The sequence below is a fragment of the Lissotriton helveticus genome, chromosome 4_1 (assembly GCF_964261635.1).
Source record: "Lissotriton helveticus chromosome 4_1, aLisHel1.1, whole genome shotgun sequence".
Taxonomy (NCBI): Eukaryota; Metazoa; Chordata; class Amphibia; order Caudata; family Salamandridae; genus Lissotriton; species Lissotriton helveticus.
Window position 1 is genome coordinate 1,145,060,385 of NC_136063.1, and position 24,795 is coordinate 1,145,085,179.

The window sequence follows — 24,795 nt, forward strand, 5'->3', positions numbered from 1 at the left end:
TTTCATGGGATCCACATATGGCCCACCACCCTAGAATTCCCTAGTTGTATAGTTTTCAAAAAATTCTGTGGTTTATAGTCTTGCATGGGTGGAACCACAGCATGGCCCCAAATACCACATATACCCCGATTGAATATCTCTCAATGTAGCGCTTTAGGGCCTTTTGTGTTGTTGTCTCGCGGCCCACCCACACAAGTGGGGTATTGTTCTTATTGGGGGGAAACTGGCAACTCCATAGATTCCAGAACCATCCATCACAGAAATGTGTAATTGAATATTATTTGTTTTCCTTTTTGGACTTATCCTGAAGTTTGGCATTTATTTATCAAGCTTTAATTGTCTACAGAGATTTGCAGGCATTTACTTAGTTTTTAAGACTTATAGCAGAGGTCAGTGAGCATTTCCCTTCAAAATATGATGTTTTACTTCATGAAAATCTTTTAGAAAGCCGAAAACTATATATAGTTTGATCAAAGAAGAGTCAACCAATTGACTTTTATTTTTTAAAGACATCTTTTAAAAAAAGAAATGTTGTATCCTTTTTTTATACTTTCTTTTGTTATGAATATGTATTTTATTAAATATAATGATATTTATGGATTCATTTTCACTGTCTGACTGATTTTTCTGTACCTCATCAGGTGTCAGAGTGGCCCGTTGTAAGTCTGGGGTTGTTGTATGACCGTAATTGGATGATCGTGAACCCATTTGGAGTTTGTCTTAGTCAGAAGCAAGAACCTAGACTGAGTCAAATATCCCCTTCAATTGACCTTGCACGTGGAATTATGGTTATCAAGGCAAAAGGTTAGTTAACAACCACTCTGTTTTATTATTGTGAGCATATGGCATCATTCAAAACTCATTTAGAGAACTGCTCCAACATTCACTATTTCCCGAAGTAGCCACCCATACAGTGCACTCTGATGATCTTTGTGTGAAAGTGCAGTACCCGCAGTTGCACAGTAAAGAGTAGGGGCGAAGAAGGTGTCACAACATGGCCCCTGATATGAGAATGTAAGTTGCTGCACCAAATTGGACAGGGCCAATAAATGGGTCTACTAACAGTTGAAATAATTAGGACCGTCATGTCTAGTTCTCTGTTAAAAGAAATCTTCACTTGCAAAGCACCAAACATGAGCAGCATGCCTACTCACTTTTGTAAAGATATGGCTGGGATTCGGATAGATTGAATTGAGTAGAAGTAGTATTGCTCCACCTTGGTTTTTTGAAACTGTGTCTTGGATCACTATAGCTGCACCATTGCTGGGTAATTTCTTTGCCTGCCATGCAAGAAATAGTGTTTGTAGAAAAACTAAATCTTTGAGAAGGTGAATTGCTCAAGATCAAGTGATAATCGATCATTGGCGGAACCCACATAAAACCGTCCACTGGTATACATATCCAGACAGACAAATCTGGTTTAGGAATTAAATCTCTCAATCATCTCAGGCACTAACGAAGAAGCAAACAAGATGGGGGAGGCAAAGATGTCAGTGGCTTTTAAGCTGAAGGGAAAGCCATTGATGAGTAAGATAACCTTCAATAGACTAGGGGTGGAAAGAAACTAGGGCCAGATGTAGGAGCCCTAATACCGGTCGGAAACGGCCGATTTCGGCCGTTTCTGACCGGTATTAGGGTTTTCAGATGTAGGGGGCTGAAAATTACAGAATCAGTATATTTACCGATTCGGTAAAATTACCGATTCGGTAAATTACCGAATCGGTATATATACCGATTCTGTAATTCCAAATGTAGGTGGCACAGTTTACAGTGCCACAGGCCCTTAAGAGTCGGTATTTTACCACACAATCCTATTGTGTGGTAAAATACCGAATTCAGGTGTGCATGCACATCTGTGCATGCACACCTGTGCAATGTGACACACAGACATGCCCTTAGGGCATGTATGTGTGCCACATGTCACACAAGCCTGTACTTGAGGTGCTAGAGGGTGTCAAAGTGACACCCCCTGCACCCTTGCAGGATTCGGTATTTACCGATTCTGTAAATACAGAATCGGTATTTCCTATTGATTCCTATGGGCTTCAAAGCCCATAGGAATCAATGGGATATACCGATTCTGTATTTACAGAATTGGTAAATACCGAATTTTACAGATTCGGTAATTCAGATTTTAAAATTACCTAAATCTGCCCCCTTCCCATTTACAGACTCTTAAATACCGAATCGGTAAAATTCGGTATTTAAGATTCTGTACATCGGAATTACCTACATCTGGCCCCAAGTCTTTAAATGATCACTCAGCAAAAACTCCTGCATTCTGCCCACCATTCAAACAGCAAACATCAGATAACATGAGCCAATCTCTGAGGGAAAGAACAATCACTTTTTCAAAAAACACGATATGTGCCTAGAAAGCCGATGTGATGCCACTCTCATCACAGTAGATAAGGAACTAATAGTGGCCTGGCTTGAGTCATCTTTCCTAGTTTTTAAATGTACTTTTATGTATTATGGGTGACTTAAAACATACTACTGGCTGAAGGTAACCATTAGTAAGGGTTCAAATTAGTTTGTCAGCGGCCCCAAGGTACACTGGCTCAACACAGGCTCCTCAACCTTGTAATGATAGCTGGAGCTCAGTGCATTCCCTTCTGAAGTGTGTGCTGGGCTGGGACAGCACTACTCAATGTCTTTGAATGCCCCCTCTAAAGTATCTCTCTCTGAATTGCACATGGGCCAAATGAGAATGAACAGTCCTCAGTGTCAATGCCAGCTCAAAGACGCTTATAATAAATAATGTAACCTTCCCTTTATGTATTGAATTTCTGATGCATCCCAGAACAGCTCAAGAGCCGTATCAACTAGGGATGGATTGTACCATAATAAACAGTCATTCATTTCTGTGGTGATTAGGTTTGATAGCTACAGCTTTAGCTGCTGTTAAATCATTTGTCATCAATAATTGGCACAAATGAGGGCAAGGTTAGCCCCTTCACCCATTGCTTTTTGTAAGAGTTTTTCAAGGGGGCGAAGTCTGGCCGTCATTAGAGATGGCCGGCTGAGCCTCGATCTCCCCAAAGCCAGGAGGCCTCGGGGGTCACAGACCTGAAATAGAGCAGCATCCAGGAGCCCTGTTGAAGGAGGGGGCCTGTGGATCAATGGCGACTTGATTCGGTGCCCAGCAACCCCATTCCTGTGCTTTGATGACCAGGAGCAGGCGACTGCAGTTCACGGCTGGCTCCTACAGTCCTGTCCATCATGGCAGCCCTGCAAGTTGTAGCGCTAAGCCAAGGGAGGTGCTGGCACACTCCACATCTCCTTCATTTGGGGGTTGAGGGTCCTGAGAATATTCGCGTCTCACACCTCTACACGATACAGAAAAGGGGGTGGTGATGAACAGAGTGTCTGAATTAAGCAGACCACTCTTACCCAGTCCAAAGATCAGGGCTTGATCCATCACCGTTATTTATCTCACTGCCCCATCCCAGCTCAGAACCTGGCTATATGCAAATTAGTCTGTCCCTGGCCCAGTGCATCATGGGAACAGGGCAGACCAAACTACCAAGCCAATTCTTCACCAGAAAGGAGACAAGCTACCGGGGACCGGTTTCTGGCATTTCAGCCTCTTCGGCCCGGCTTGCTTGAATCCTGATGGAGCAGTGAGAAAGGGACTCATGTCTGAGTATACCCTGCCACACCTATAGTGGCCAAAAACGATACAGAAAAGGGGGTGGTGATGAACAGAGTGTCTGAATTAAGCAGACCACTCTTACCCAGTCCAAAGATCAGGGCTTGATCCATCACCGTTATTTATCTCACTGCCCCATCCCAGCTCAGAACCTGGCTATATGCAACCATAAGCGTGGAAGGGTATACTCAGATGTGAGTCCCTTGCTCATTGCACCAGGTCCACCATAAGCGTGGAAGGGTATACTCAGATGTGAGTCCCTTGCTCATTGCACCATCAGGATTTAAGCAAGCCGGGCCGATGAGGCTGAAATGCCAGAAACCGGTCCCCGGTAGCTTGTTTCCTTCCCAGTATAAGAATTGGCTTGGTAGTTTGGTTTGCCCTGTTCCCATCATGCACTGGGACAGGAACAGACTAATTTGCATATAGCCAAGTTCTGAGCTGGGATGGTGCAGTGAGCTAAAAAACGGTGATGGATCAAGCCCTGATCTTTGGACTGGGTAAGAGTGGTCTGCTTAATTCAGGCACTCTGTTCATCACCACCCCCTTTTCTGAATCATTTTGTCCACCATAAGCGTGGAAGGGTATACTCAGATGTGAGTCCCTTGCTCATTGCACCATCAGGATTCAAGCAAGCCGGGCCGATGAGGCTGAAATGCCAGAAACCGTTCCCCGGTAGCTTGTTTCCTTCCCAGTATAAGAATTGGCTTGGTAGTTTGGTTTGCCCTGTTCCCATCATGCACTGGGACAGGAACAGACTAATTTTCATATAGCCAAGTTCTGAGCTGGGATGGTGCAGTGAGCTAAAAAACGGTGATGGATCAAGCCCTGATCTTTGGACTGGGTAAGAGTGGTCTGCTTAATTCAGGCACTCTGTTCATCACCACCCCCTTTTCTGAATCATTTTGTCCACCATAAGCGTGGAAGGGTATACTCAGATGTGAGTCCCTTGCTCATTGCACCATCAGGATTCAAGCAAGCCGGGCCGATGAGGCTGAAATGCCAGAAACCGGTCCCCGGTAGCTTGTTTCCTTCCCAGTATAAGAATTGGCTTGGTAGTTTGGTTTGCCCTGTTCCCATCATGCACTGGGACAGGAACAGACTAATTTGCATATAGCCAAGTTCTGAGCTGGGATGGTGCAGTGAGCTAAAAAACGGTGATGGATCAAGCCCTGATCTTTGGACTGGGTAAGAGTGGTCTGCTTAATTCAGGCACTCTGTTCATCACCACCCCCTTTTCTGAATCATTTTGTCCACCATAAGCGTGGAAGGGTATACTCAGATGTGAGTCCCTTGCTCATTGCACCATCAGGATTCAAGCAAGCCGGGCCGATGAGGCTGAAATGCCAGAAACCGGTCCCCGGTAGCTTGTTTCCTTCCCAGTATAAGAATTGGCTTGGTAGTTTGGTTTGCCCTGTTCCCATCATGCACTGGGACAGGAACAGACTAATTTGCATATAGCCAAGTTCTGAGCTGGGATGGTGCAGTGAGCTAAAAAACGGTGATGGATCAAGCCCTGATCTTTGGACTGGGTAAGAGTGGTCTGCTTAATTCAGGCACTCTGTTCATCACCACCCCCTTTTCTGAATCACACCTCTACACTGCATCAAACTGAACCGTAGGCGCCTCTTGACCTGAGAGGCTCCACGGAACTGGGCTTGATGCCTGTCCGGGCCCACCAGGCACAGCGCAGCTGATTCTATGTGATGGCCGACATTTGGGAGAACAGCCAGCCCAGCACATGGTTGGGAGGCACCTTTTCCATCAAGCACCCCCTTCCCCCTGCACTATTTCCTCACCACTCCCCTGATAGTGGGCCTGCACACCCTGGCCATATGCTTTAATTTCTGCAAGACTGGCTTGCGGGGCCTGCAGACCGGCCCGCATTGAGAAACTATCTCTTTGTGACCACCCACCCTCCCCTCCGGACCTGCAACCTGGGGCCCCATGAGACGAGTGACTTCTTGGAGGAACCGGTGCCAAAGTGCAGAACAGCGGATTGCCGGGTGAACTGGGGGAGGTCTGATATGACGTCCCCCATACCAGAGGAACGGCTGACCACTGGGTGTGTTGCCCTTCTCTCCCCCACCAGCCATCTACAGTGCTTTGAGGACCTAATCATCTCCAGCAGGGCCTCCTGCGATTCGTACACCAGAGAAGTATTTGGTCCAGATGCCTAGGGGAGACTGTGGGTCAGGTCAATGCTTTGGAGATGGACCTCGCTGGGGGTGGCTGCACCAATTAGTGCATGAGTCCCTGAGCAGGGACAGCCTGGGTACCTGGACATCTGTCATCAAATCCCTGTGGTGTTTGCCAGCACCATTTCCTGGTGACCTTAACGGAGTGTCCAGAGGGTGGGTGGGAGCAGATTGGCCGTGGCCTGGACCTCCGGAAGCTGCTTGGTCCTCACTTCTTACCTGTTTGGTCTTCAGCGTACCCCCTCCCCTGCCAGAGTGGCTGCACACCAGGGAAGAGCGTATACCTTTGGGGGTGCCTCCTCCCCTTCATCTTCTTTCTGGACACTGAGGTCCTCACCATATGGGCAGAAGCATTTGTGGGACTGGCAGGCCTGACTCCTCTTCATCTTCTCTGCTTGTCTCATCATTGCTTCCTTGATGACCACTATCTGTCCTGGAGGGATGCGCTCCAGGCTGGTTACCTGCTGCTTGCACACACTTCCTCCTCTTCCTCAGCCCTTCACACTATCTGGCCATGGCATCTGGGAAGCCGACAAGGCAACTGCTCTTCACGGAGGTGGTCTCCCAGACCAAATCGCCGTCCTCTCAGTTGGGCCCCTCGGAGACTACATTTGACCTGATCCTCAAGGAAATCATGGCTGTGAGCACAGGCTGGAGGCCATTTACACATAGATGACCCACCTCATGGTAGAAATGAAATCTATCTGGGTCGACATTACAGGCTTCCATGACAAGGTAGAGGAACTGAATAATTGCTTGTCTTTCATGGAAGCCAGAATTTAACTCATTCCAGAAAGGGACCGGAAACTCAGGGTCTTATGTGACAAGATCACCGACCTTGAGGATCAATGCAGAGGAGAAGACATCTTTCTCCTTGGTATTCTGGAGAAGGCAGAAGGCACTGACGTCCGCGCCTTCATGCAGGACTTTCTACCCACTCTCCTAGGGCTCACTTTATCACCCCGCTGGAGATGCAGTGAGCCCAGAAAATCTGGCCACACCAGTCCCAGGCATTGTTGTGAGCCAGGCCAATTATTGTTTGTTTTCTCCGACAAGATCAGGCCTGGCAGATCAGTGCAGCAGTGCAGCCACATTAGCCCTATGATTTTGAAAATCACGGGATACAAATTGTGGCTGACTTTTTCAGAGAAACGGATAAGACACAAATTGCCTTTGTGTTCCTCAGGCCACAACTATTCATGTGGGATATATGGTGTGGCCTCTTTGAGCTAGCACGCATGTGGATCACAATGGATGGCAAATCCAAGGACTTTTACAATTCATAGGCATTACAGTCCTTCTTGGATGGGGTGTTTGATGGGCCATGGATACAGCCCCAATCTCCTCCACTCCTTCCATTGCGGCCCTGAGTTCCCTGCCACCAGGGACTGAGCACATGCTGTTCCAGGGCCCAAACACCGGGAGTGGTAGGGAGAAGGTGATGAAGGCTGTGGTGGACCTAACTCAGGACGGGGTAGTGAAAAGACCAGTTTGCCACGGAAGTCGGGGCCACCTAATGATTGATGAGCCCAGGGACTATTGTTACAGACCCCTTGAGCCCTCAAGCCTGTAGGCTGAGTATGGCATGTCTGATCACAGTTGATGGCTTAATGTTTGATGTTTGGGGTTCCCAGTTCACTATTCCCCAGGCTCACTTGCTTGCTTGCTGATTGGTTCATGAAGCAGGTATAGTCTCAACCCCCTGGATGGGGTTCCCCTCCTTCTGGCCCTCCCTGCCAGTTGTCCCTGCCACTGGGGGAACTTTGCATGGCCCGTTCTGGGGGTGTGGGGAAGGATGGTGGATGCTCGTACCATGACGACTTGGGGTGCAGGCCCTCCCTTCTCCCCAACTCTCTGGCCATGACCTATCACTCTAGGGTCCTCCTCCTTCCTACCTCTGGGACTGATGCCTCTTCTGATCGAAGTGCAGTGATGCCTGCTGCTTGTCCTTCTCTATTGGCCTCCACCATCTCCTCCTCCTCCCCCTCACCTGTCCTTCTCCCCCTCCCAGGCCCCCTCTGTCCCTCAGAGCTGCCGTGGCCTTGTGTATTCATTCTCTGCAACAGAAACTGAGCCATCCACAAGACCCCCTCCACTCAAATTGGCCCCATTGTTGCTGCTTCTGTCCTCCACTCACCCACCCACTCACTGCCACTCTCGTTATACTCTCCGGTATCACTACTGGTCGCTCCCCCCACCTCACCAGGCTCAGCAACTACACAGGTTTGGACCTGCGGATTACAATTTTGTTTTGTGTTGGCTTGAGTACTAGCAAGTGTCACCTTTTTGATAGTTTTGATTGTTGGATTCTTCTTTCTCTTCTTCTTTCTTTTTCTTATCCCCCCTGTCTTGCTCATTTTGCTTCTTCCATTTCTTCCTCTTCCAAGTCCTCCCTGCCCGCCTTGTCCATCTCCTGTCCCCACTAGACCCTTTCTCTGGATCTGCGGATAGTTCCCTCCCCTGCCCAGCTTCAGGAAGGGCATACACGTTGCACTTCGTGGGTTGTGCAGGGCCCCCCTCCACTCTTCTTATGGCCCTGCACCATTCTGGGCACACACTCTTGAGTTGCCCCCACGTGAAGTGCTTAACATCATCTCTTAGAATGTGCACAGCCTTACACACTACATCAAATCTAAAATGATGCTTGCGTACCTTAACTCTAAACACATGGATATAGCCCTGCTCAAGGAGACGCACCTTACTAGTGTGGAGGTGGAGAAGCTTCGGCAGAACTGGGTGGGCAATGAGATCCATAGCTACTGCCCTTCACCACCAGTGGGCAGGCAGTTTCCTGGAAGCGTGGCATGTCCATCCTGATTCATAAGACTCTACTGCTCACAGAGATCAAGTCCTGGATAGACACAGAGGGTTGCTATGCATTCACCAAGTTGCGGATTGGTAACAGTGTGCTCTGCATGGAAATGGTCTATGCACTGACAGGGCCCAAACCTTATTTTCTCCTGCTGCTTAACAGGGTGTTGGCTGAGGTAGACGCTACATGGTTTCCCATGGACTGGACAAGTCTAATCGATGCAAATAATAATGTCTATTGAGCTCTTTAAGGCAACATAAGGAAGGACCAAAGCCTCTTGGACTTGTGGCGCTGCTTGGACCCCACAGTAAAGGTTTATACATATATCTCCCCAGTACACAGTACTCATTTGAGTTTGGACTCCTTCCTCGTTACACACTTACTAGCTAACCTAAGTCTTGCGAGGCTGATTCGCAAGCACATGCAAATTAATAATTCCCACTTCAATCAGCTGCAGGTAAGGAACAACTCAAATCCCACGGTTGCACATACTGGGAGCATAACAAGGGATTGGTGGACCTAGACCTGACATTATGGGTGGCAGGAAAAGCGACTATCAGGGTCCTGCTGATGAGGGATGAAGCTAAGCCTAACAAACAATGGCAGGTTTGTTAACGAACAGTAAAGGGAGATATAGCTACCCCCACACGCGCCTAAACCGCATAGCTCTCTGACGCCACTAGACGCAGCCTCCGGAGGGTGTACATGGAACTCAACATTCTCTTTGTCTCCAAAGCCAAATATGCATTCCAGAAAGTAAGGCACATTCTCTACAAGCAGGGAGCAAAGGCGGGTAGCCTCCTGGCAGCACAGCTGCCGCAAACCGAAGTGAGGAAGGCTATCCCTGCCCTCACATCTGAGGCCTACTCAGCTGACGGCAAGAAATTGCAGACACATATGCTTCCTGTTACTGGGCTCTCTACTCCCCTGAAACGATCCCGGCGTGGGTCACTTCCTTCCTTGACTCACTTCAACTGCCTGCCTAACGAGAGGAGAAGGTAACTCATCCAGGGAGAGATCACTAGGGAGGAAATCACTCAAGCCATCTCTAACCTCCCCTAACACAAGGAACCCGGGAGGAGGGCTTCCGGGCAGAGTTTTACAAGTTGACTAAGACTGAGGTAGTGGGCTTCCTCCACAATGCTTTCATAGACGCTGACCGCTTGGGATGCCTATGCCTTCTTTCCAACAAGGCCCTTATCACAGTCCTCCCCAAGCCAGAGAAGGATCCCCTCCCCGTTAGAAGTTACCGCCTCATCTCCCTCCTTAATGGTGATGTCAAAAAATCTTGGCCAGTATCCTGGCGGCTCGCCTCACATAGGTTATTTCCTCCCAGTTTCATCACACACAGGTAGGGTTTGTCCTTGGTCGATCATAGTGTAACCTTATGCGAACACTGGCCCACACTATCTGGCTGGCTGCGAATCTGCCGGAGGAGGCTCTGGCCCTATCACTGGATGCACAGAAGGCCTTTGACAGGATAGAGTGGGACTACCTGCTTGCCGCACTCTGGAAATTTAGACTTGTAATGGATTTTCTCTCCTTGCAATACTGGCTGTATGACTTTCCCTTGGCACAAGTCAACTGCAGTGATTTCCTTGGACCATTCCCTAGTACACTGGGGACATGGCAGGGGTGCCCACTATCCCCTATGCTGTTCCTTTATGCTATGGAGCCCCTGGCAGTGACTTTATGCCAATCGGAATGGATAGTAGGCTTCCCCATACCAGGGGGACTCTCAATGCTCTATTTATATCAGACGATATCCTACTCATGCTTTTGGTGCTGCCCATTTCCCTACCTGAATTGCTGGAGACAACGAATGCCTTTGTGGCTGTCTATAGCTACAAGGTTAACTAAGGGAAGAGCGTGACCTTGCTGCTCCGAAGGGAAAACCCCCACTGCCATTCATGGCTCCAAGTTCCAGTGGGGGGACTCCCGTTTTAAACACTTGGGTATCTATGTCAACAGGTTTTGGAGCGTATGGTATCAGATAACCTGGACCCTTTAGTTGAGCGGATGCATCTAGATTTGGAGAAGTGGACCCACTTGAACCTGTTATTTTGAGGGGAGGTCCCAGGCGGTGAAGATGGTGAACCTCCGACACCTTACCTATGTACTGGGCATGCTCCCTCTGTTGACACCCCTTAAGACCCTGCAACATATTGACAAGGGTATCAAATCTTTTGATTTGGGGACCGATGAATCTTCACCTGCCCATTGGGAAACCTTTAGCCCGTAGGTCCTCTAGAGTCCTTGGCCACCCCTCCATTGAGCATCCTTACATGACCCTGTACCTGGGGCAATTAACATACATGCACACCTGGTTCTGTGACCTCCAACTGTTGGTCGAAATAGAGAATTGCATCATGGGAAGCAAAGCAGAGCTGCACTCCCTTTATATGCCCATAGCCACCAAGACCAGACCAGCGAATCCTTTGATTCAGATGATGTCCAAAACATGGAAGAGGTCTCACAGTCTCCTCTCCATGGATGTTCACCTTCATAGTAAGGCGAACCTCTTGGTATTGCCACCGAAGTACTTCGTTTAGAAGAGGATGAAGTAGGGACAATTACGGAACTCCCACTATAACCGATTAAAAAATGGTCAACTGCAGTCCGACAAATAAATACCTTTATCCTTAACAATGGCCTTTGAGCTTGCAATGGGGGGAAACCATCAGATAGAGTAGGGAAGGTTACTTAATCGGCAAGTAGGGATTAGTCATATTGATTATATTTTGATAGATGTCAGGCTGTGATCGCAGGTAATTGAAATGGGGGTGGTATCTAGGCAGGACAGTAATCACAATTCCTTAAAACTCTCCCTAACCCCACTGGGTCCTAGTATTGCACCACATGACCTAGAACCCCTCAATAGGAGGCTTTTCCCATCTAGTAATAGAAGCAGGCTGAGACGGTTTGTTATTGCTGATACCCCTGCCCTACAGGGCCTAGCTGTTCAAGGTCATTGCTAAAGCTTTGGAAGCAGTGTTGGCATAAGGAGGGAAGGCATTTGTAGCTTCAGTATAAGGGACCCTCTCTGACATTCAAAGCACCCTGTTCTAGAGCATAAAATAGCTTTCATATGTAGAAGCTAGGAATCTGCCCAAACTGGTTCATGTGGTCAAATGGTTCAACAAAGTATGTTGACTAGCCAGGCGGGCTCTAATAGCTTTCATGGGGGGATCAGAGGAACCATTCAGGAAGCCAGAGCTTCGTAGAAAGTTGTACTGGGCGGGGCTAAAAGAGACCTTGAAAAGGCTAAATGGGAGACTTTAATGGGTGCATCCAAGGGGACAGATCATCGCTCCTTCTGGCAATTAGTGGCTGACAAGGGCCCCGATTGTACCTCCCTGCTGTGTAGTAATATAGCGACTGATGCTTGGTCGAATATTTCTTTCAAGCCTTTATTCCCGAGATGGGGACGGAATGAGGGGGCGCTGCTGCCAACTGTTGACCCAACATTGATCCTTACTAGAAGGGTAAATGAGGAATGTATTTTGGCCACCCTTGCTAAAGGTCAAACCACCATGGGGGAGAGGGGTAATGAGTCTCAATCATCTGGTGTTTTCCCTGCTGTTGGCTTGTGCCTCCAGATTGACCAGGCTCCAAGCCCCATCACATTGAATAACGTTGATATGGCAATTGGCTGGATTACACCAGGTAAAGCCTTGGGGCTTGATAAGTTCCCTGGGGATCTGTTTGAAGCTGAGAAGGAAAATTGGTGCCTCTAGTTTGTGCTTCTAGTAAACAACATCATGAATGGGATAAAAATCCATATTTGTAAAGGGCAAACTACTCACCCTTACGAGTCTCAAGGCGCTGGGGGCCGTTGTGGAAATTAAGTGAGCTATTGCCCAGAGTCACATGGTGCTGAGCTGAGCTGCCACCGGACCTGGGGATCGAACTGTGACCCTTGTGCTCTGAAGTCATCTGCCCTGGCCGCTGCACCACACCTCTCCACTTTACCGTTTACCGTGCCACGGATGTCGACAGGGGCTGAAATTGTTACAGTACATATAAAGGGCTTGATTTGCCCCAAATTGCCATATTGAATTTGCTGATAAGTCACTAGCAAAGCGGTTCCACATCTGACCAGGGCCTGTAAATTAAATGCTACTAGTAGGTCGCAAACATTACTAAGACAGGATTGGATGAAGGCTTTTTGGGCCCTAAGGAATTCGAGTACTTAAACAAAAAGTCACCAAGAACGCCAGTTCTTTATTTTTTACCCAAGATTCACAAAAACGACCAAACACCACCAGGCAGACCGATCGTGTCGGGCTGTGATTCTGTATTAGAACCGGTCTCCCAGTACATTGATTTTTTCTTAAAATATTTTTTACCGCAGGACAAGTCATACCTCAGGGATACTACTGACTTCATTACTAGAATAGAAGGACAGCAGTTTAATGAAACAACTCAAATGATGCTGACGTTAGATGTCACCTCACTTTATACGCAAATCCCCCAGGACGAGGCCCTGCAGGTGCTAGAACTATATTTGGACCAACGTGACAGGCCCCACAAGGTACCTACCTCATTCATTTTATCATTGGCTGAAATCACTCTACGCAGCAACTATTTCAAGTTTGAAAATGCGTTTTTTGTCCAAATCAAAGGCATCGCCATGGGCTGTCCCTATGCACCTGAAATGACGGTACTTTATATGGCACAGTATGAGGAAAGATTCTTATATACCAACAATCCATTTTCTGGCCATATAAATGGTATACACCCGTTACAACGGATCTTTTACTCCGCACTACCATTACAACGCGACCATTACTCCGCATACCATTACAACGCATTGCGCTGGGGGGCGCTCTAGGATAGGTAATAAGTATAATTTACTATCCAACACCTTCCCTAGGGTCCACGGGGACTGGAGTTAGAATAGTAAATTATACTTACCACTATCCAGCGCCCCAAGGCGCTATGCGTTGTAACGGTATGCGGAGTAAAAGTCGCGTTGTAATGGTCTGCGGAGTAAAAGTATGCGTTATAACGTCATACATCCCATATAAATCAATGGTTAAGATACATTGACGACGTCTGGCTCCTGTGGCAGGGGAACCAGACCGAGCTCGATCAATTTCATGACTGGCTCAATTCGAGACACAATGATATCAAATTTTCGATGGAATCCAGTCGAAACAAAATGACCTTCCTTGACATCACAGTATGCATCCGCGATGATAGTCTAACAACCACCTTACACAAAAAGGATACTGACAGAAACACTATCCTCCATTACAAAAGCTCGCATCCACAGTGCTTGAAAGAGAACCTCCCATTTGGACAACTATTGAGAATAAGACGTAACTGTACTCAGTTGGCTGATTTTGATTATCATGCGACACGGTTTTGTGCTGAAATGGCTAAAAGGGGTTATCCAAAAAAACTTCTACATCACTCCAAGAAACGGGCGAGATTTACCCCTAGGGAAGATCTCCTTCAGAAAAAAGAAAAAGGTGAACTCAATAAATTGGTCTGTGTAACTACCTTTGGGTCACACACAAACCAATTTAAATGTATTATTTTGAATAATTGGCATCTATTGGAAAATTTGGAAAATCCTTTGGAAAAAACCATCTTTGCCATGCGCAATAACACTAGCATTGGACAGCAACTGATTAAAGCAGATAGTTACATTCCCAAACAAAAGAGCGACTTGATAGCACAATGGAACTTGAAACCTATATGCGGGCACCATAAATGTGGCAATTGTGTATCATGCTCAACGACATTGGAAGGCAACATGTTTGCCCATGACGGGATCAAATGGAAACATGAGATGTTTACGAACTGTAAGACTAAGAATGTGGTCTATGCCGTGGTGTGTGCCTGCAACAGGGTGTACATTGGCAAAACTTGCCAATCAATAAATGTACGAATCACGCAACACCGCTCGAGGATAAAGAAAAAGGTATCATCTGCACCGATGGTGGAACATTTTCTGTTGAATAACCACGGTGAAAATGATTTTAAGTGGACTGTTCTAACATGGGTTGATCCAAAACATCAATCGACAAATGTGGAAGCGGCTCTTTTGCGCAAAGAGGCGTACCTAATAATGAGATTTGACAGCGTAAACAAAGGTTTGAATTGTTTGAGTGAAGTGAACAGGATATGACGCCTTTTCGCACACTCATAAATACAACCTAATGGCTCTTGATGTTTCTAGCACACTACAAGTCCCATAATTCATAGTTACTAGCACGGATGGCCCGACACACTGGATTGGCTGCGGCGCATCATGTGATCGCAATGTCGATTGCTATTTTAAACCGCGCTCACACGGGAGACTCTGTTTGCCTCGAGTCGCCGGCAAGAGAAACTGACATCGTGTCAAATTTAAAATCAACGGTAAGACTCGACTTTCATAGTCGACCTTGTGGCGCCTTAGCTAAATTGTGGACAGCTCAGTGAGTTCATTCCATTCTTTCCGCAGGACACGGAATCTGGTCTTCGACACTGATAGCGGTATCCCCGCCTACCCAATCCAAGTGCTATAACAAGTAAGCAACCACTCAGGGAGCCCGTTGTGAGTGAAATGTTTTGTTTAATGAAAATCACGGGTTGTTCCCGGATGCCTGTTTTACAAATTGTCCGATATTATTTTTTCAGAATTAAATAATTATCGAGACTGGGAGTAGAATCATTTGCCCTTTCAGATTATACGAAGGTTTCGTCAAAACACAGGTAAATCCACTAGATCGATGTTGCGCCTCTAATTTTGCTAGCAACCCACAATGTTTCAAAACAGTACATTTAAAGCCACTCCGCTCTGTTGCAGGTTGACACACACGGAAAATGATGACATTCTAAAAAGACCCTCATATTCCTGATCCCTTAAGGTATGCTGCATCATGGTATGCGCTCTTTACAAATAATTCGAGCTGGATAGAGGACCAATTTTTATAAATATTTTCTCCCTTTCCTTTTTTTAAAATACAGTTCCTACGGATATGACTTATCCCGCCCTGATGAGAGTCCTGTGATTAATACATGGGACTCGAAACGCGTCGGCATCCACCTATTCAGTGAAGGATTTGTGCCACCGGCATTTGCTACATTCCCTGTGCCAAACAATATCCAAACACAGTAAACATTAGAATCATAATGTGGGTGTAATCACAATTGGTTCACCCCCTGGAATGTATATTCATTTGCGAACTGCAGTATTTTCTTTGTACTGTCCCTTGGCAACTGTTGAATGATTTCCTTCATATTATTTTGTTTTTGCGCCTAGAGAGCACATTTGTATTGTATCATTATTTGTTTTACATCAATTTGATATATTGTCTTTGTTTTTTGCTATTTAATGATGATGTATGGCTTAATGTGAAGTTGATGTTGTTCTTTCTCTGATCTGAAATGATAAATGTTCTAAAACTGAAAAAAAGAATGACATAAATTAAGTGTCAGGGCAAACTAATAAATTTCGGTTTACCCTTTTTTGTGCATTAATTGATTTCAACTAACATTAGAGGCATAGGTAAATTCCCCCTTTTGTATCACTAGTAGGTCTGCAGCACTTACTGTGCCAACCACTTGCACAGCCCTTTAAAACTTTCTCGGTCGCTGCCATTGAAGCCTGTGGGTGTGGTTTGAACTGCCATTTCGACTGGCTAAATAATCCCTTTGCCAGACTCAAACATTACTTTTTAACACATATAAGTCACCCCTCAGGAAGGCCCAGTACAGCCCACAGGGCAGGGTGCAATGAATTTAAAACGTAGGACATGCTATTTTAGATTTTACATGTCCTGGTAGTGAAAAACTGATCAGTTCACTTTTCACTACTGCAAGGCCTTCTGATAGATAACATTGGGGTTCATGTTGCAGGGATTCTGATTGGGAACAGAACTATGCCTGGGATCACAGAACATCAGTATGTAGGGACTGTGTCACCATACCACACCAGTACCTATGACCCCCAATCCAGATTAGCTCATAGTACCTTCCCTGCCCTCCTAACCTTTCCAGAGTAACATGTAAGTTGGCACCTCAGAACACAACATTCTAGTCCCTTAATGGAACCGCTGCAGCATATCATCTCCTTTTGTTTGCTAATTCATGCATTAGCTGTTCTTTGTCTCAGGTTATGCAAAGCTGGGGCTCTTGTCCATGAACCTCTTTTATGCTAGAAATCCTCCTTTCTTTTTTCAAAAAAGTCTCAGCTTGTATGACAAGAAAGGCCATGCTCAAAAACAGCAGCTAGGTCTCTTCTATTGTGTCTAGATGTTAGTATCTCGCCACAGAGAACAGGGCACAATGTTGTTTGACCTTGTACTAAATATTCAGATTGAATCCCAGCAGAAGAGCTGAATCATAAAACATGTGCAGCCTATTTCTAAAATGATAATGTAGCACAAAAACAAACATGTTAATTTGTGACATGTGCAAACTAAAAAAAGCCTACAACATGTGCAGTTAGCCTAACATAGGTTAAAACTACAGTGGGCCCTACAGGGGACTCACAATATTACCATATCACATTTTATAAGCTGTAATATCCAAATTCAAACAAGTTACTAGTTCATGTTTGGTATCTTTGGAATCATAATGAAAATACTCTTTTATGATGGAGTCAGATTTTTTAGTGCAATTTAAAAAATATCACATCAAGAAAGTTGCAGTTTTCCTGCCTCAGCCATTTAGTGCCTACAGCTGGTCTCTGGGTCATATGGTTGGGCGTAGGTGGCCTGTGTGTATTCCTTCTTGACAGCCACACACAATATAGACCTTAAGTGTGCCTGGATGAGACATCTCCGGCAGGATGAGAGGGTGGAGTTAGGCGCAACCACACTAACACCTGTATAGGCTGTGTCATGACTTCACACAAAGGGTTATGTATCCCATGTAGTTAGTCTGGAGCTAGGTATGGAGAGGCAAGCAACCTGGGCACTTCACAGGGAAACCTCTAGAAGCTTCTTCCATTTCAAAGTAGGCACCAGGTATAAATATTGGACCTCAGTCACCAACACTTCAGTGGACTTCTTGACCTGCGAAGACTCTGCCAGCAAGAAGGTCTGCCACTCTTCTGGATTGCTGAATTGAAGGTCTGCCTTCGACTGCTCTCCTGCCTGGGTGAGAAGGATTGGGCCTGTCACCTGAATCCAGGATGACTCCAAGGGCTAGTCTCTTTTACCCAGCATCAGGTTCTGCAACTGTGAGTCCTACCCTGCCAAGCGGTACCATGCAAGATCTGAATCTTTAGAAGTGGGCCTGAAGGTGCTCTGCCATCCTATCTGTGGGTTTAGCAGCTTCAACACATCACCTCTGCTATGCAGTGAAAATCGGGACAGAATTGATGTATTTTGTCTGCACGAGGATTCTTCCAGTGCAAGGACTCCCCTCGACCTCACAGCCTGTAGCCTCATCGGAACTGTTGCTGTGCAAAGCATCCCTGACACAGGCCATCATATTGCAAACCGCTTGTCAACTGCAGTTTCAACAAAGATGCAGTACTTTGAATCGCGAGCCCTGCAGTCTCTTCAGAATCCGCTGGTGGGTGACACGTCCACGACACAATACTTCACATCACAAGGTTCCCTCATCAGTGGGCTCCTTGACAAAGAAGCAGAAAATCGCATCATAGCCCTGCAGCTCCCCAGAACTGACACATCCTCTATGGGGGACCTCACAACACTCCACAACCAGAATTTAAGGTACTCTTGTTCAGCAGGCCTAACTGAGTCTCTGTATCCAGCCTGCACTACACTGCAGTCGACCTGAGATTATACCTTTGTGCCGGTCCATTGTGACTAGATGCCAAAGTTGGTGCTTTGTACTTTTTGCCACTATTTTCACTGGAATCTTTACATATCTCCGTTTCTACTTATTGAATGTTTGTCATTTTGTTCTGGTTGTTTTGTGGTGTGTTTTCACTTTGTTAATGTTTGAAGTGTTGCTCAAATACTTCCCACATTGCCTCTCAGTTAAGCCTAGATGCTCTGTGCCCAAGCTACCCGAGGGTTGAGCACAGGTTAATTTAGTGTTTGCTTGTGACTTCACGCTAACAAGGATTTTGGTTCCTACTTGAGTAGGGTTTCATCCCCCTCAACCAGTAACCCATTTTTACAATGATAAACTGTATTTTAGAGATAAACATTATGCTAAATGTACTCACTTAGATGACTATGGGCTAACATTTGTCTTACATAGTTAAGAGTTGAGGTACTCAGACACACAATGTGGCTCAAGCAATCACAGTGAAATATTAGAAGCCATCTGAGAAGGTACTTGAATTTCTCACTAATGAATATTGTGAAATCAAAAGGTATTTGCTGCCTGGAGTTTTTTTAAACAGTTTAGATGTCATTCAACATAAAAGGGGGGGGGGTCTTCTGATTGGTCCAAATGACCCAACACAGATGAAATGTTCAGGAGATGTACCCCACCCTGGCCCACACCAACCAAGATGGCTGCCTCCGTAGCCCAGAGGTTCCGATGGTCCATATGAATAGCCGGAGTTCCGACAGCAAATGAAGGTGGCCCAGAGAGTTAATAGAGGCAGGCTCTTTCTGCGAGATCAATCAATCAATCAGTGACACTTATAAAGCGCGCTACATACCCGTAGGGTCTCAAGGCGCTGGGGGGGGGGGGGGGGGGGGGTGCCGCTACTGCTCGAACAGCCAGGTCTTCAGCTTCTTCCTGAAGGAGAGGTGGTCTTGGGTCAGGCGCAGGTCGGGAGGGAGGGAGTTCCAGGTCTTGGCGGCCAGGTAGGAGAAGGACCTTCCTCCTGTAGTCGCTCTTCGGATGCGGGGGACGGCGGCGAGGGCGTGGTTGGCTGATCGGAGGTGGCGTTTGGGAGCGTAGAAGTTGACTCGGCTGTTGAGGTAGCTCGGGCCTTGGTCGTGTAGGGCTTTGTGTGCGTGGGTGAGGAGGCGGAAGGTGATTCTTTTGTTGACGGGGAGCCAGTGAAGGTCTCTCAGATGTCCGGAGATGTGGCTGGTTCGCGGGATGTCGAGGATGAGTCTGGCTGAGGCGTTCTGGATCCGCTGGAGTCTCTTCTGGAGCTTGGCGGTGGTACCGGCGTAGAGGGCGTTGCCGTAGTCCAGTCGGCTGATGACGAGGGCCTGGGTGACGGTCTTCCTGGTCTCGGTGGGGATCCACCAGAAGATCTTCCGTAGCATGCGTAGGATGTTGAAGCACGCCGAGGAGACGTTGTTGACTTGCCTGGTCATGGAGAGGGAGGGGTCCAGGATGAAGCCCAGGTTGCGTGCATGGTCTGTCGGTTTGGGTGCGGTGCCCAGGGCGGGAGGCCACCAGGAGTCGTCCCAGGCGGAGGGTGAGGAGCCCAGGATGAGGACCTCCGTCTTGTCCGAGTTCAGTTTCAGGCGGCTGGTCGTCATCCACTCGGCTACCTCTTTCATCCCTTCGTGTAGGTTGGCTCTGGCGGCGGCGGGGTCGTTGGTCAGGGAGAGGATCAGCTGGGTGTCGTCGGCGTAGGAGATTATGCTGAGGTTGTGTTTGCGTACGATGGCCGCGAGGCGGCTCATGTAGACGTTGAAGAGGGTGGGGCTCAGAGATGATCCTTGGGGGACGCCGCAGATGACTTTGGAGGCCTCTGACTTGTACGGTGGTAGGCGGACTCTCTGTGTTCTTCCGTCGAGGAAGGACATGATCCATTCCAGCGCCTTGTCCTGGATTCCGATGTTGCTGAGGCGCCGTACTAGGGTGCGGTGGCAGACCGTGTCGAATGCCGCGGAGAGGTCTAGGAGGATGAGGGCCGCTGTTTCTCCATTGTCCATCAGGGCTCGGATGTCATCGGTGGCGGCGATGAGGGCGGTCTCGGTGCTGTGGTTGGCTCGGAAGCCGGACTGTGAGGGGTCGAGGGATCCGTTCATCTCGAGGAAGGCGGCCATCTGCTTGTTGACGGTCTTCTCGATGACTTTGGCTGGAAACGGGAGGAGCGAGATGGGGCGGTAATTCTTGAGGTCGTGGGGTCCGCTGTTGGTTTCTTGAGTAGAGCGCTGAGTTCGGCGTGTTTCCAGCTCTCCGGGAAGATGGTGGTGTCGAAGGATGTGTTGATGATGTCTCGCAGGTGGGGTGCGATGACAGCGTCGGCCTTGTTGAAGACGTGGTGAGGGCAGGGGTCGGTTGGTGCTCCGGAGTGGATGGAGTTCATCGTGCGGATGGTGTCTTCGGTGCTGATCGGGGTCCAGGCGTGGAGGGTGGTGGTGGGGGGTGGTTGCTCGGTCATGGTGTGCGTTGGTTGGTTGTTGAAGCTGTTGTGTATGTCCGCGATCTTGTTGTGGAAGTATGAAGCGAGGGAGTTGCAGAGGTCTTGCGATGGGGTGATGTCGTTGTTTCCTGCGCTGGGGTTGGAGAGCTCTTTCACGATGTTGAAGAGTTCCTTGCAGTTGTGTGCGTTGTTGTCCAGCCGGTCCTTGAATGCTGTTTTCTTGGCGGCGCGGATCAGCTGGTGGTGTTTCCGGGTGGCAAGTTTGAAGGAGGTCCTGTTGTCCGGTGTCGGTTCCCTTCTCCAGACTTTCTCGAGGGCTCGGCAATTCTTCTTGGAGCTCTTGAGTTCCGATACCCATGGCCAGAGCCGAGATTGAACTCCCTCATAAGGCTTGACTGTCTAAAGGCCTGTGCTGCACGGGACATGGTTGCTGGGTGTGCCACACCACCTAGTGCTACAGAATAGAATCATCCTAAAATTAGGTTTGCTCTCAAACATCCCAATATGGGGCTTGGGAGCCAGTGCTGTTGGCCTGAAATACCTCTGCAGGAGAGTTGTGAGGTGCTTTAACTGGGGATACTAAAGGAACCAATCCTCGGCCCTCCAATGCAGAACCCTCAGTGGTGAACCAGGTAAGGGATTAGACTGCCCCTTGGGGCCTGAACAGAGGAGACCCTGCAAAACCCCTGGAGGTGGGTGTACCCTGCCTGGAAAGGATAATGCCAACAGCTCGCTGACCGAACATTTGAGCTCATATATATATCACCTTTCTTGGAGCCACTGTCAAGCACAACCCCTACACCCTTGATGTAACTGGGGAAGAGATTTTACCCACACATCGCATTGTTGCCCAGGTTTTATGTTAAAAGCACTTATTAAGTGCGAGTACACCAACAGTTTCTTGCCATTCATGTGCGGATCGGGGCCTTGGCAAGAGGGAAGCTCAATCAAATTATGCTTGGGTAAACAACCAGGTCTTTAGCTGTCTCCTGAATTGGGCAAAAGAGGACAAAGACCTTAGCTCCACAGGAAGGGAATTCCAAAGTTGCGGTGCAGGAACAAAGAACCGAAGTCCGCCATACTTCTTCCGTTTGGCTAGGGGAATTTCCAGCAGGTTACGAGAGGGAGTGTAAAAGTGGAGACACGCTGAGATGAAAGCCGGACCATTGCCATGTAGTGCTTTAAAAATAGTACAGCCCATCTTAAAAATGCACCTCTTACTCACTGGGAGCCAATGTAAACTTTTCATTAGAGGGCTGACATGATGCCATTTAGGATGATGAAAAATCAGCCTGGCCATCTGATTTTGAACTAGCCGAAGACGCCGAAGCTGGTATGCTGGAAGGTGTTGGACGTTTAAAACGAATCTTTTACCACGCATGGGATCACAATGCGGTCGTTATAACAACCGCGTTGTGATTCTGCATACTATTACTCCGCAAGTCGGAACAACGACTTGCGGAGGGGTGGGGTGTTGGATTTAAAATCCAACACCCTCACTAGTGTCCGCACTGACTGGAGTTGGAATAGTAAATTATACCATTCCAACTTCCAGCACCCCCCCTTCCGCAAGTCGTTGTTCCGACTTGCGGAGTAAAGGTATGCGGAATCACAAGGCGGTCGTTGTAACGACCGCGTTGTGATTCCCATGCGGTGTAAAAGAATGCGGGATATTGAGGTATATTCATGCTGGAATGCCCACATACAATGAATTGGCATAATCCAGACGAGAGATCACTAGAGCCAGAGTGACCAAGATCATGGCTTCCCTGCTCAGAAATCTGCTGATCTTTATTTTATGCAACTGAAAGAATCCAGTAGAAACTACCGAGCTGATTTGGGATTTCATAGACAAATCATTGCTAATAATAATCCCCAGACTCTTCGAAGAGACAGCTGGCGTAGGGGGATTACCAAGTTAAGGGGGCCAAAAATTGGAGTGCCAGGGGTAACCCAACTCACCTGTGAGGATTAGCACTGTTTTCTCCGGATTCAACTTCAGCATGCTGTTATTCATCCTGTCACTTATAAAAACCATTGTATCTTGAACGTTGGACTCGTATGATGGGGATGAATCAACATTAAACACCAGTTGAAGATCGTCAGCATAGTTAGAAATACTGACATTCCTTTCCCTCAAAGAGTGAATTAGGGGGAGAAGATATAGATTGAAAAGAAGTGGAGAAAGAGAGGAGCCCTGGGGAACCCCACAGGTAATGTCTCTTTTATTAGAATAGAAATTGGCAAGGCGCACCGCTTGTGTTCAATTGCTCAAGAAGGAGGAAAGCCCCTTGAGGGCCAGCCCCTGGAAGCCAGCATTCCTGACACGGTCGATCAAAATGCCATGGTCGACGGTGTCAAAGGCCGCCAATAGATCCAGCAGAATCAGGGCCTGAGTAGTGCCCATAGCGTACTAGTGCCCAGATTTTTATATTCTGTCATCAGGGCTAAGAAGAAAACCTTTTTTTCTGGAAGGTAGTGGCAACGCCATTGGCATTCTGCTTGTCTAAGTGCTAGTTTGTTTGATTTAAGATCTTCCAAAAACCAACGTTGAGCGTTGTGAGGTCTCATAATCTTGTTTTTTTTGAGGGGGCGACACAGTCACTGACTGACTCCAGCCATAAGTTGATATTCTCTGCCTGGATCTTCTATTGGGGGAGGAGAAGTAGTCTTTAAACGTAGTCAAAAGAGGTCCATATCTGCTCTATTCCAATTTCTGGACATTTGATTCTCTATTAATTGTGATTTAGGTGGGATAATTCATCGAAGAGTGAATCTGATCAGATAGTGGTCCGACCAGGTGCGCAGAGTTATCAAGGGAGTGGAAATCTCCAAATTAGAGGTTGACACTTGATCTAGCGGGTGCCCTTTTATGTGGGTGGCATCCCTCACAAGTGAAGACCAGTTCATCCCCACGAGCGGATCGACAAATTCCCTTGAGCTGGGGCTTTCCTGAATATCTCCAGGCCAGTAGTTAAAATCCCCAATTATAATTATCCTGGCGTGGTTGATGACGAAGTGAGATATCATTTCTCTCAACGCCTGAGGAAAAGTAGGCATGTTCCCTGGCGGTCTATAAAATAGGGCACAAATGAATGATAGCTGAGGGGAGTCGAGTTTTAAAATCAGAAAGTCAGTAGTGGACAGACCAGTAGTTTCTAAGTGTGTAAATTGATGATGCTTATGGATGATTGCAGCAACCCCTCCCCCCACTTTCCCGAAAGACCGATTGGCTTGAAGGATGTAGTCCATCCGGAATTTCCACTAGGATGTCTGGGGCACAATCATCGGTCAACCATGTTTCAGTTAGAAAGAATGTCAGGATTTTCTGTTTGTAGGAGTAGTGAGATTTCTACTTGGTGTTACACCAAGGACCGGGTGTTTAAATAATATACTGTAAGTCCTGAGGGTTGCTGAACCCTAGAGGGAGGGGGAAGGGGCTGAGGTAGATTCCTGGGGGGGGGAGGGGGGGATCTAAAATTAGTTCAGGAAAATCATGTCTTTGTATAAAAATTTCCGCTGTTCGAGGTTAAATTTTCCAGGCGCGTCGATTTGAGACTTACCTTGCCACAATTTTATCTCATTAGTAGAGTAGCTGTGAGGATGGACATAAGGGGTAGCCCCTCGGCCCGGCCGGCCGCCGATGGGCGCAGACGGGCTTGCCTTTGGTGCGCCAGCGGCGTGCCCGCTTCGTGCGTCTGCTGCGCCTTCGAAGAGGCATTACGTTTTATAGTTCCCAAAATCCCGCTAAGAGGCCCGCCAGCCAACAGGAAGTGGGGGTGATCTGGATGTTAGAGGGAGTGAGCCTGGCACGTTTCTCCGTGTAATCGGCACCAGGCAGCCGTGACGGACGGAAACGTGGAACAGGCAAGTAAACAATACAACTTTAAAGTACAGGTGGAAGTGAATTGTGCAAACACGCAGTTAGGAGAAC

The 24,795-nt window shown here is 47.6% G+C and overlaps 1 protein-coding gene across 1 annotated transcript in view; it reads left to right on the forward strand.

The window, feature by feature from the left end:
• LOC144828121 (molybdenum cofactor sulfurase-like) overlaps positions 1–24,795 on the forward strand; it is a 650,078-nt gene that overhangs the window by 455,791 nt on the left and 169,492 nt on the right. The window contains exon 9 of the mRNA XM_078686242.1: positions 642–804. Coding sequence (XP_078542368.1) covers positions 642–804 — 163 coding nt within the window. The remainder of the gene's footprint in view (positions 1–641; positions 805–24,795) is intronic.